At 46.5% G+C, this 11,729-nt stretch overlaps 1 protein-coding gene across 1 annotated transcript; it reads left to right on the top strand.

Moving 5' to 3' along the window:
• Positions 1 to 2,121: 2,121 nt before the first annotated feature.
• Positions 2,122 to 9,857, top strand: LOC126548553 (uncharacterized). The gene is made up of 2 exons (XM_050196779.2): positions 2,122 to 2,363; positions 9,247 to 9,857. The coding sequence occupies exon 2, from the start codon at positions 9,324 to 9,326 to the stop codon at positions 9,723 to 9,725; it is 402 nt and encodes a 133-aa protein (XP_050052736.1). The 5' UTR covers positions 2,122 to 2,363; positions 9,247 to 9,323; the 3' UTR covers positions 9,726 to 9,857.
• The last annotated feature ends 1,872 nt before the right edge of the window (positions 9,858 to 11,729 follow it).

The following is an 11,729-nucleotide window of genomic DNA, read 5'->3' as shown; positions in this document are numbered from 1 at the left end:
TCGGCCGTTATGTAGGTACGTATGTGCTTTGAGGCCACGTTTACTGCTGGGGGTTATTTCCCACAGGGAGGGGGGGGGGGGGCTCCGTTTTTGGAAATGGCGCTCTTCGGAGCGAGCGACGTGGACAGCGTGTTGGCGAACCCCGTCCGCTCCTCCGTTGGAAAAGGTGTCGTTAGGGGCTCGTGCGCTAAGAGGGGAAAGCCGTCGATTCCGGCTCTGCGGCGGCGCGGTTAAGTAGCGCAGCCGCATGGACGGCTTTACGGCCGCGCGAAAACAGGCAGTGCTTTCGTTGTCCGCCGTGCTGCGGAAGCGGAGATAGGGAAGCCGGTCTGCACTGCTCGGGCAACTCCTTGTTCCCGGTGTTGGCGGCATGGAGAGGCGTACTTATGTTACCCACCTACATACATGAGGCGGCGCTTTATTGCTGTGGAATAGAGAAATAAAGATTACATCGCCGGTTGAAGAACGTCCAGCTGCTGAAGTCGCCTGTCCTGTCGCCTGTCTAAAGCGTTAATCGAAACAGCTCCTCAGGTTGTAAATCGGCTACAAATACAAATTAAATTTGCGTATGTCTCAGTGCGTGCGCGCGTGCGTGCGCCTGTGTGCATGCATGTGTGCGTGTGTGTTGTCTTTCCGACACGCAGTTTTCCATCCCACCGCCTCTTATTCTCCAGACCACTGCAGTCTCCGCATATTGTGCGGTGAAATGCACGAAACATTCGATGACGACGTATTTTTTTTTTTTTATCCTAAGCTTTCTCTATATTTATCTCTCTCTCTCTTACGCAAAATCTAAAGCTCTGCGAAAATCATGCTAAGGTGTCGGCCGAAGAGCACAGAGCGTTCGTTAGCTCCTCCACAAGCATTCCTATACAAAGAGCCTTTCGAGAAAAGGTTTTAACTTTTTCAGCATGATATATTTTTCGTCGTCGTGGTCGTCGTCGTTGTTGGTGGTGCCACTGCTTGTCTCGCGTTGCTTAAGGGCTCAAAATGGCTGTTGAACTCATGCTCTTCCTCTTATTAGATATGTTTATTTAATGTAGAAAACTGGAAAGGTACGCCTCTGTAAGGCCGGTTATCCCAAAATCTCGATTAGACTACTCCGAAAAGAATAAAGAAGAAAAAGCAAGCGAACAATAATATCACCTCAACATGCATCACACACACAAACACAAGTCACAAGCACACAAATGATGTTACTATACCGGACCCAGCACTGGCAGCGCCATGCAGTACTTGGGGCAGTCACTCGCCACACATTTAAGTATCATTAGTGCATACCTATTTCCAGCATCAATATTTTCACAGAAAGATGACCGCTGCAAGGACACCACTGCAACGAGGACGAGTGCATAGCAGACAAATCGGACAGTATCGCTTATCGTACAGCATTGATGCTTTGCTTTTTTAGTGCAAGCGGTTGTGCGTCTCCTGCGCATTCTCGTAGTGTTTTGGTTTTTACTGTGGCAATAAGTCGAGCCGCAGGGTAATCTATGTTACTCTTTGCCCCATTCAACAGTCGTCGTGAAATCACCTCCTGACAAGATTAGGTCACGGCAACGTTCCAATGCCGCCTGCATTTTATTTGCTGACTGTTTCTGCGCAGCAGAACGAAAGAGCTCATTAGACAGTGATCCGCCGTCCATATAGTTCCGAAACGGCAGGCTGCCTTTCTTTCTTTCTTTCTTTCTTTCTTTCTTTCTTTCTTTCTTTGTCTGTCCGTGGGTCCGTCTTTTTGTTTCCGATGCTCCGATGCCAATGGAAGTCGAAAACGACTGCTTACAAAGTGCCTAAATTAAATTTTGTCAAGATAAGCATTTCCATAGTATAACTTATCATTTTTATTATAATTTCTGATAGTTTAGCGTTGAAGGCCCTGTATTGTTGTATTTGGCCCTGTATTGCTGTATATGGTATTGCGGGAAAACTCAATCTATATTACAGTAATCGACTCCCTCGCAGCGAGGGAGTCGCTTCTTTTTCTTCTCCTTTTTCTTCTTCTCGTCGCTTCTTGACCAATCCGCCGTTGTGGGTATGTGCCTGGCTTTAAAGTCATCACCATGATCATCAATTTCTCGCCACACATATTCCCAATGTCGTGCAGGAAAGAAAAAAAAAAAAGAGGCGCGTGTCGCACGGGATGGCGCGGCGCGTTCCAAAAAGAGCGAGACATCCGCGAGCGAGCTCGCGACCATTCGAAATTTCGGGGCGGAGCTGATCAGACGCCACGGTTCGAGAGCAGCGTTCTTCGCCCCGGTCCCGTCCCAGGTGTCAGCTCGGCCCACGTCCGCTGGAGGCTCGCAGGGACACCGCGGCGAGACGAGCGACTACGCCAGCGGACAGCGTTCGTCGATCGGCCGACGGTAAGCAAGGCTGGGCGGCCAGAGCTGGGGCGGCGGTGTCGCTCGGCGCGGCGTCCCTGCAAGCTTGGAGATCGGCTGTGCACGTCTTGCTCCGCACAGGTTACGCTAAGTAAACGGAGTAGATATTTCCAAAAGGGAAAGCAATGCTCCGCTAGGTGGAGTCTTACGTGGAACGAATGTCCTTCAGTATCGGCTTTTCCTTCGGTAGAGCTCGCCACTCATGCTATAAATAGGGACACAGAGGGCGCCGACGCAGAGAATCGTGTTCTTGCATACGTGTTATTTAGCCCATGTGTACGTATCTATTTTTAAAAAGTCATTCTTCTGCTGAATGATGAAGGCCTAAGTTAAACGTTTCAGAACCCTTAGTGTGCAATGCATTATGTCACCTGCTGCGTACTTAAACTGACCACGACCTTATGTCCACTGCATTGTGAGCAAAGAACCCGTGTAAGTTCCTTGATTGCTTTTTTTCTTGGTCAGTGACGAGAACACATCGCGAGTTTTTTTTTTTTTTAAATACATATTACCTGACCATGACGAGCTTTCGTGAAATTCTTGAATATGTTTAAAATCTTGTTTTCAGCTGCACCAAATTTTTTGGAGATTGCCTATGGCAGCACAATTCTAACCCTTGATCTAAATTACTCGGTGAAGCGGCCATTACTTCTACAAGAAATCAAAATGTTCAATTGTATAAATAACGTAATTACGATAATAAACTTTCAATTAATTACTTTACGCCACATATTTCAATCTACGAATTATAGCCGCTGAGTTCGCACGGCGTATCTACTTGGAACGAATTCTCTGAACCGCACCAGTACTGTGATATTAATTTTGAGAGTCCGTTGATATGCATTGGTGTTCCAGTTATTTTTCTGCTTCCATGCGTAAAACATCGGTTTCGTAAAGAAGTAACTGTAACGCCGATGTATTTCGCTTGACACTTTGGAAATTAATATTTCGGAACTAGTGCTGTCCAGAGAATTCATTCCAAGTGGACACGCCGTGGGAACTGAGCGGCTAAAATTCATAGATTGAAATATATGGCGTAAGGTAATTAATTAAAAAGGTAATTAGCATAACTACGGTAATCAGTCAATTGAACATTTTGATTTCTCGTAGAAGTAATGACCGCCTCGAGTAATATAGATCAAAGGTTAGAATTGTGCTATCTGCCATAGGCAATCTTTAATATAATTGGAGCAGCTAAAGAAAAAAACATCCTGTATACATTCGTCCACGTTCTTGCCACGCGTTCCTCTATCTTCTCAGTATAAACCAACTATAGCCTATAGTATACTGTGGTTGTTAAACACTTCACTTTTCTAAATTCGCTCTCCATGTGAGCGCTACGCTTCTCAAGTAAGTTTCTTTCTATTCTTTTTTCCTTTTTTCTTTCTCTTTTGGCTCCTTCTAAAGAAAACGCACTTCTTGGTCGAAGTACGTTCTAAGGCCCTTGCAGATTACGAATCTCCATGAATCTGGTGGTACAGCACTGAATCGGCGTTTCTTTAGTGCATATACTGTGTAACTGCGCAAGAGGATGGAACGTTACGAGCGGCGCAATCCTATAACGGGAAAAGTTATACAGGGTGGCTCGGCTAACTCAAGCCAAGGTATTAAAATGTGCCTAAGCACTTTAAGAGAACGTGATCAAATGTATGTTATTGGCCATTGTACGGAGCAAGTCAAATTATTTTTCGTATTCTGCTTAATTGCATAATTAGTTAAGATTAATAAACCAACTTCGCAAGTATTAACTTCAGGGCAGAACTTCAAATGATAAAGTTGTAGGGCGTTCTAGGGAACACCTAATTCGGCAGTTTTGAGCTTCCTAGTTACTATGCAATAATTTTTTTTTGCATCCTAAAGAAATCACACGAAATATGGCAGCACATGACACGCCCATTTGCACGCCGCGATTGCAGTGCTCTCAAACGTCGGAGCATGAAAACTAACAGGGCATTTAGCCTGTTGTGCTGCCATTCAAAAAGTGACAGGGCAGCAATTTGGTACTGCGATTAACGCCTGTCGTGTGCTTTCTTCGCGGTGCTTCATGATAGCGATAAGCAGGCTAGGTAGCACACCAGGCTAAATGCGCTGTGCGTTCATTCGGAGCACGTATGAGGGCACTGCAATCGCGGAGCGCAAGCGGTCGAGTCACGTGCTTTTTTTTCGTATTTAGCGTGCTTTCTTCAGGACGTATAAAAAAATTAATTACGGAACAAGTAGGAAGTTAGAAGCTGCTGAATGAAATGTTTCCAAGAGCGCTCTGAACTTTCTTGTCCGAAGTTATGCCTTAAATTTATTACTTGCGAAGTTTGTTAACTATTATTGCCTAATTAGGCGATCAAGCAGAAAACAAGAAATTGTCTGACTTGCTCCATACAACAGCCGACAGTATGCATTTAGTCGCATTCTCCTAGTATGCTTCGGCATATCTTTATGCATTGCTTAAATTTAGCTGGGACACCCTGTACACCTATATCGGCAGACGTGACACTATACTTATATAAGAATCTGTGGACGTGATGTTGTTCTACGGACCGCTCTGCAACTTAACTGGTAACTTGCGCCTCAAACTGTTCAGATGTAGCGCAGGCACGTTAACTGTACACCTCAGTTTATGGTGGTCGTGTACTGTACATGGCTGGACCGGTACAGAATACAAGCCACAGGTAGCGTTAACACCATTTTCCGACCTGCTGTCCATGCAACCGGTACCGTTATTGTCTTCAGAGCCCGTATTCACAAATAATTCTTGTGCTGGAACTTGCGCCAGTGTCATATCACAACAATGTGTAGTATTAGCGAAGGTGCCCTGCCAATGGCAAACATCTGTTACGAACGATTCGTTTTGCGAACTCAATCCCACATCCGCTTCATTAAAGAGACAATACAGTGAAACACTAAATCAATTTGGCTTGATAGATTATCGCTTCAAAACTACATTTTCGTTCATTTCGCGGTAATAGGCAGCTTACTGGAAGAGAAAACTAAGGTAAAAGCATCACTTTATGAATCTCGCGCTAAAATTCCAGCGCCGGTACGTGTCTGTGATGTCATGGATTTCAATGTATTTTCTCGTATTAGGGCCGTTGTCGCTATGTAAACGTTCTTGTAACTAGTTAAGCTCAGACTTGGGTTATCTTATAATACATTGTGATGAATCTTTACCGATAAAAAATTTACTAAACAGGGCCGAGCAAGCACTGTGACAATCCATGACTTGACGGCGAAGGCGGCGGCACCAACCACCCGTCTTTCGCAGTTGCGTTTTTTCTGGATTAGGAAACCTTTTCTCTTGGTAAAAGTGGCTTTCTTGCCACTGTAGAAAAGTAATTTGGTTACCTTCCCAGTCTACTGCACACAAACATAAATCGTTGGAGACCGCTTGCATGAAACAGCGTCTCTATCGTCGATAGTAGCAGTCGCGGCACACGATCTCGTTCCGTCGGCATACTGGCGCAGTGGCGTATGTCGCAACACTTAGCGCCGCATCTCGCGACAGAGCACCGTCAGCTCGCGTGATCGCAAAGTGCTTGCCTTCGAACTAAGCGGTATTAGCTAAACTCGACCACTGCTTACAGCTGGCCCTTCCGCTTTCGCGCTGTCTATCCTTTTTAAGGCTGTGAGGTCAATAAACACATCTGGGGCCCAATTCACAAAGCTTCTTTCGTAAGTGCTCCTTGACCTTCGACCGGAAGCCTTCGCTAATATGCCCCATATCTGGATTGGCTGGCATTTGCTCTTTCGAACACTTCTAGCGTAAGAGATTTTCGTGAATAGAGGCCCTGATTATTTGGGGGGACTTCGTATATAGGCTCGAAAACCTGAGCTCATACTCAGCATTCAGCCAGGGTTTGATATTAGAAGTGTCGCTAACAGACTAGGGTTCCTATAGCGACTTCATTCTCGCCTTTGGGCAAAGCAGTCAGCATTCCAGAGTTGATGTTGCTGTTGCAGAAAGAAATAGAAAGCCCCTGGGCCCTATAACGTAAAACTATTCCAATATGTTTCTATTCCAATCTCCTGACGTCAAATTTGCGTAACCACCGACGCAAGCACCGGGCGGTCACCCACAGGGTTGTCTGTACAGACCAATCAAACACTCTCCTCGTCCATAGGAGGTCACTTTTGTTTGCTTGAAAAACGAATAACATTGCCTACACTGAGCGGCTTGTCGTATCTAATTGGCTGACAAGAGGCGACAAGAACGCTCAAGTGGAGAGGGATCCGCTGGGGCAGAGCCAGTGCACTGAAAATCGATAACCGGATGAAGAGGGTGGTGCCGGCGTCTGCGATTGGTCGGCTTTCCCTTACTTAGCTTGTGGTGGCTGGTCGAAAATCGCGGCGGCATGCAACGGAAGCTTAAGAATAGACACTAAAACTGACCCTCAGCAAAGAAGAGTTGGCAGAATGAGGTGGTAAACGTGCCGAAAGTGCTCGAAAACGTTACACGGCCACGCAAGAAGTTTTATTATGCGCAAATACACCCATGCTCTCCAGCAGGTGCGAGTAGACAGCTCGGCGGCAGTTATCTTTTATTCCTTTCGGAACGGGGCAGCCTGCGGCTATTCCGAAGAAAATTCAGTTTTGTTCGGCATATTAATGCATCTTTATCGCGTACACGTCACTTTTACGCGGTGAGTTTGCGCAGTTTTGTGACGTCGCGTGACACGCAGGTGAAGTGGGTGCAGCCCGAAAACTTTTTAGCAATAGCCGAGGGCTAATGGCAAAAAAGGGTCGAATCAGAAATAACTGTTTTTCTTTTTTCTGTCAAATCATGCATAATCAGCGTGTACACATCACATCAGATGGGGAGCTATCGCGGTTTTCGTGACGTCGCGTGACAGACAGGTGAAGTGGGGGTGGTCGAAAAAAGTTTTTGACCAGTCGTGGAGGGCTGATAGCAGAATTGGAATAGAAACGTTTGGAATACGTTATAGCGCCCCCTGTGAGGTGCTGCACTTCCCCGAGTATACGTGCTCTTTGAATGTAGCGATTAATATAGTGTTTAGTCGTCCAATGCTTCTTATACTAACGGTTGATTTGTTAAATAATCAAAATGGTTGTCAACTGAAAGAAATTACAGTCGAGGGCGGTGAAGGATTTGACGGAGTGGTGGAATTAAGGACGCAGGAGGACATTAATCCTCTATTATTATTATTATTATTATTATTATTATTATTATTATTAGTAGTAGTAGTAGTAGTAGTAGTAGTAGTAGTAGTAGTAGTAGTAGTAGTAGTAGTAGTAGTAGTAGTAGTAGTAGTAGTAGTAGAGGGCAACGCTGGTCTTTTCAGAGACGCTGAAGTGGGAGCTAGGCTTCAGATTATTTCTTCGTGCATTAGCGTTTAATGCGGGCATCTGGGCCGGCGATCGAACGCACGACCTCTTACGGGGCAGCAGAACACCGCATACCTATACTGAGTCATCGCGGCAGGTGAATGCACCGCTTCAGCTAGATTACCCCCATTCTGCGTATGTATAGCCTATATTTGTTTATTTATTTCCATTTTCCGGAACCACTGAAAGCTACTGAACTGAAGGGTCAAGAGAAATATGCGCCTTGTATTAGAGCTCTTTTCTTGGAAAACCGTATGCGAGTCGTGAGCATCTTTGTACACATTGTAGCACCTTCTATATTGAAACCTTTCAAGTCTACTTCACACATGACCATTGCTTCCTTAGGATAGTCTTGTGCACATGGGTGGCCTTGTAACTGCGGACAAGTCGAAAAATGAAAGGGTATTGTTTTTACTTTCAAGGTCCCTGAAATGTCGCTAGTGCTGCAGAAGACTCGTAAAGTGGATTGTAAAAAAACTGCAACAACTCATGGAGTGGTTCTTAAGCTCCCCACACAGACGGTGGATCGAGTTCCACTATAAATTGCGTAACTCATAAATGTATGCGAAGGCATTGCCATTGTGCAGAACTAAGTATAGTGTCAATATCCGACAATGCTCTTGCTGCACATTTTGACATTTCTGTCTTGTCTGTTAAGTTCACTACGTCTCCACTAGCACTTAAACTGAAGTAACCACTGCTGATACCAAAATTACAACTTCAATTCTTTAATATAATTTATACAAAATGATTGGCTGTGATTGCTAGCTGATGGCATAAGCATATAATTTTCATCGTGAAACAAGTAAGATTTGTTGTAAAAAGGGAGCCGCGAATCCAGGGCTTTCTTGCCACGGTCGGATGAACATGACCTCACTGGGCGATAGGAGTCTTACTGAAACAGAATAAAAGGTGTATTGAATGACCCTTTAGTGACTAATTAGCTTAAACGCTTCGTAAAAGACGCAAACCACGCACCTCGTCGATTGCTGTCTATTAGAGTGGCACTTGCTACACGATTTTGGAATATACCAAATGTGTTTCACCTTAAACGTACATGGTCCCTGTCAAAGCGCTTTCAGCAAAGTTGTTTGATCCTTGACTCCGTACGACGGAAGGGCAGTCTGGAAGCGCCTTGTCAAAGACCTCGTCCGGCAAAAGTTGACAGAGTAAATACGCGTCACACTTTTCTTCGGTTGTACCGTCCCACCAGCCAATAAAAGCGCCGTCCCATCCACTTCCGTCCATTAACACGGGCGCAACCACAGCCTTAGAACGCCATAAAGTATGTACATCTCTAAGAGCAGTGATTTATCGCAATGTCGATTCAGTGTAGCCAAGTTTCTCCGGAGGTTTCTGAATTTATTTCTTTAAATATGTGTAGGGTGTTTTATTTGTTGCATTTGCCTTATCTAAATCAAAGCTCATGTAGACAGTCTCTTTACAGCCCTATACCTCTTTGCGCGCTCTACAATAAGTTACCACGCCGCTTATTTGGCAGCTGTTTGACGTTTCTTTTACAATCTAGTATTCGCAGGGGGACCGTCGACCGAAAGGACACGGTGCAGGCCTGCTGGGAGACAGCGCTAACCAAAAGCCACAAGCATGAGCAACTCGAGCGTTTGCGTGCACGAGACACACATCCGGCCCGTGATCGGCGTGATCCAGCAGCAGGGCAAGGACGAGGAGCCGCGCATAGAAGTGGGCGAGGTGACGCTGGGAACTGACAATGTACTGGCCGGTAGCCTGACCGTTTACGGCGGTGGTCAGTACCACGTGAAGACCACCGTCGCGGACGAGGTGGCCAGCTACGAGATCACCGACGAGAAGGGCCAGACGCGGAACATTCTCGTCGCCGTGCCCAAGCCTCCGGTCGAGAAGATCAAGTTTGAGCGTCGCATCATCCTCGAGAACGGCGTAGAGACTATCGAGGAGTACCAGAACAACAAGATGGTGCGCCGCATCGTTGACGGCCAGGAAGCTCCGGTCGTTGACGAGAAGAAGTAGGGTGACGGCGCCGCCCCGAGCCATTGACAAGATTCCGGACACTGCATGCGAGCCAGGTCTGCTGCGGCAGCAGCCCAACCTTTTTGCTGTTGTCAGTAAACTTGGCCGCCAACATTTCACGGCTACACTCGAGTTTGCGTGTTTACTCGCGACAACTTGTACTACACACGTTTCAGTTGATGCAATTTCCGCTGCCATTTGCAATGCTCTTTCCAGTCTACTATGCCAGTAATAAACAGCAAAACAGGTTTGCAAGGCCTCTATGCTTTGCGATTTACGCAATGCAGAAAATCAGGAAAACCATGAAAAACCGCGGCTAAGAATAAAAATGATCGCGCTAAGTATCGTCTATGCTCCGATTTAAACGTTTCCGCTCTGTCCTTCCGGTAGGACGTAACGGAACAAGGTGCTTATGTATCGTGTCATAGCTATTTGGAATTGTTTACATGATTTCATTTCATTATTGTCATCCGTCACCTTTAGGGGCCAATGCTCAAGTATAACAGTAGCAAGGGAGCCATTGAAGGAAGAGAATCGTAAAACTGTTCAGGAGCGGCTACACACGTGCAATGTCTCCAATTGGTACCACGCAACTGTTACATACACAACGCGCGCAATGCCGACAAAAGGTAAGCATTGCACAATATACCCGACACTTTGTCGGGCCAGCACTTTACACTCGAAGGGGTATGGGGGGTGGGGGGAGGCCATCTTCAAGATAAACTCCGAGGCGGTTAAATTTTCACTGTGCGACGGCGCATGCGCCCTGCCCTAGCGGATTAGTGGCGAAACTAGTTTGCCTGAATGGTCTCCCCTTCCCCGCAGCGGCGGCGAGGGAGGCACCATTCAGGCACCCTAGGCAAAAAGTTTTGGAAGGGACGCGGGCGCAGCCGCGCGGTATGATATCGGGGAAAAAGGCCCCCCGAAACAAGGAAAAACGCACGGACGCGCACTGCAGCAAACAGTTATGCCGTGTACCGCGTTAGAACTTCACTGGTATATAGTTCTACGTCGGTGGTGGTGCCGAAAACGTGCATATCATATTGACCGCAAATAAAGACGGGGACAGCGGAAGAGGACACAAAAACGACACGGTGTCCTCTTCCGCTGTCCCCGTCTTTATTTGCGGTCAATATGATATGGAGTAAACACCAACTAGGCCAAACTGAAGTTCTTCCGAAAACGTGTGTAGCGCAAGACGGCAACTCTAAAACAGAAAGCGACCAAGGTTTCGTCCGTACTGCACCTTGAACCACATAGTTGCCGTCTTGCATTGATGGCTAGCAAATTTATCGATAAACCTCTGCGTTACACTTGGAGGACAATTTAAAGACATCCCGTTGCTGACAAAGACTTCTTGCAGCGTCGGCCCTCTCTTGCTGGTGGTGGCAGCGCCTGCATCACTTCACGTACTCGTTTAAGGTGCGGTAACACTGGATCGGTACGATACCGACAAGATGCTGACTATTCTGCACAATGAGCCGCTGATACCAATATTATTATAATAGGCTGACAACAGTGCAATAGATGGGCGCGAGTTGTAGTGCGACGGGCTTTCGTGCCGACAGCACTGACAAAATCAGAGTGCCGACCATGACAGACAGACAGACAGACAGACAGACAGACAGACAGACAGACAGACAGACAGACAGACAGACAGACAGACAGACAGACAGACAGACAGACAGACAGACAGACAGACAGACAGACAGACAGACAGACAGACAGACAGACAGACAGACAGACAGACAGACAGACAGACAGACAGACAGACAGACAGACAGACAGACAGACAGACAGACAGACAGACAGACAGACAGACAGACAGACAGACAGACAGACAGACAGACAGACAGACAGACAGACAGACAGACAGACAGACAGACAGACAGACAGACAGACAGACAGACAGACAGACAGACAGACAGACAGACAGACAGACAGACAGACAGACAGACAGACAGACAGACAGACAGACAGACAGACAGACAGACAGACAGACAG

Source organism: Dermacentor andersoni, chromosome 1, assembly GCF_023375885.2.
Source record: "Dermacentor andersoni chromosome 1, qqDerAnde1_hic_scaffold, whole genome shotgun sequence".
In the NCBI taxonomy this organism is placed as follows: domain Eukaryota; kingdom Metazoa; phylum Arthropoda; class Arachnida; order Ixodida; family Ixodidae; genus Dermacentor; species Dermacentor andersoni.
Note: the sequence above shows the minus strand (reverse complement) of the source record. Positions and strands in the feature narration are given on the sequence as shown.

Coding starts and splice junctions, on each gene's coding strand:
- LOC126548553 (XM_050196779.2), top strand. CDS start 9,324: ATGAGCAACTCGAGCGTTTGCGTGCACGAGACACACATCCGGCCCGTG.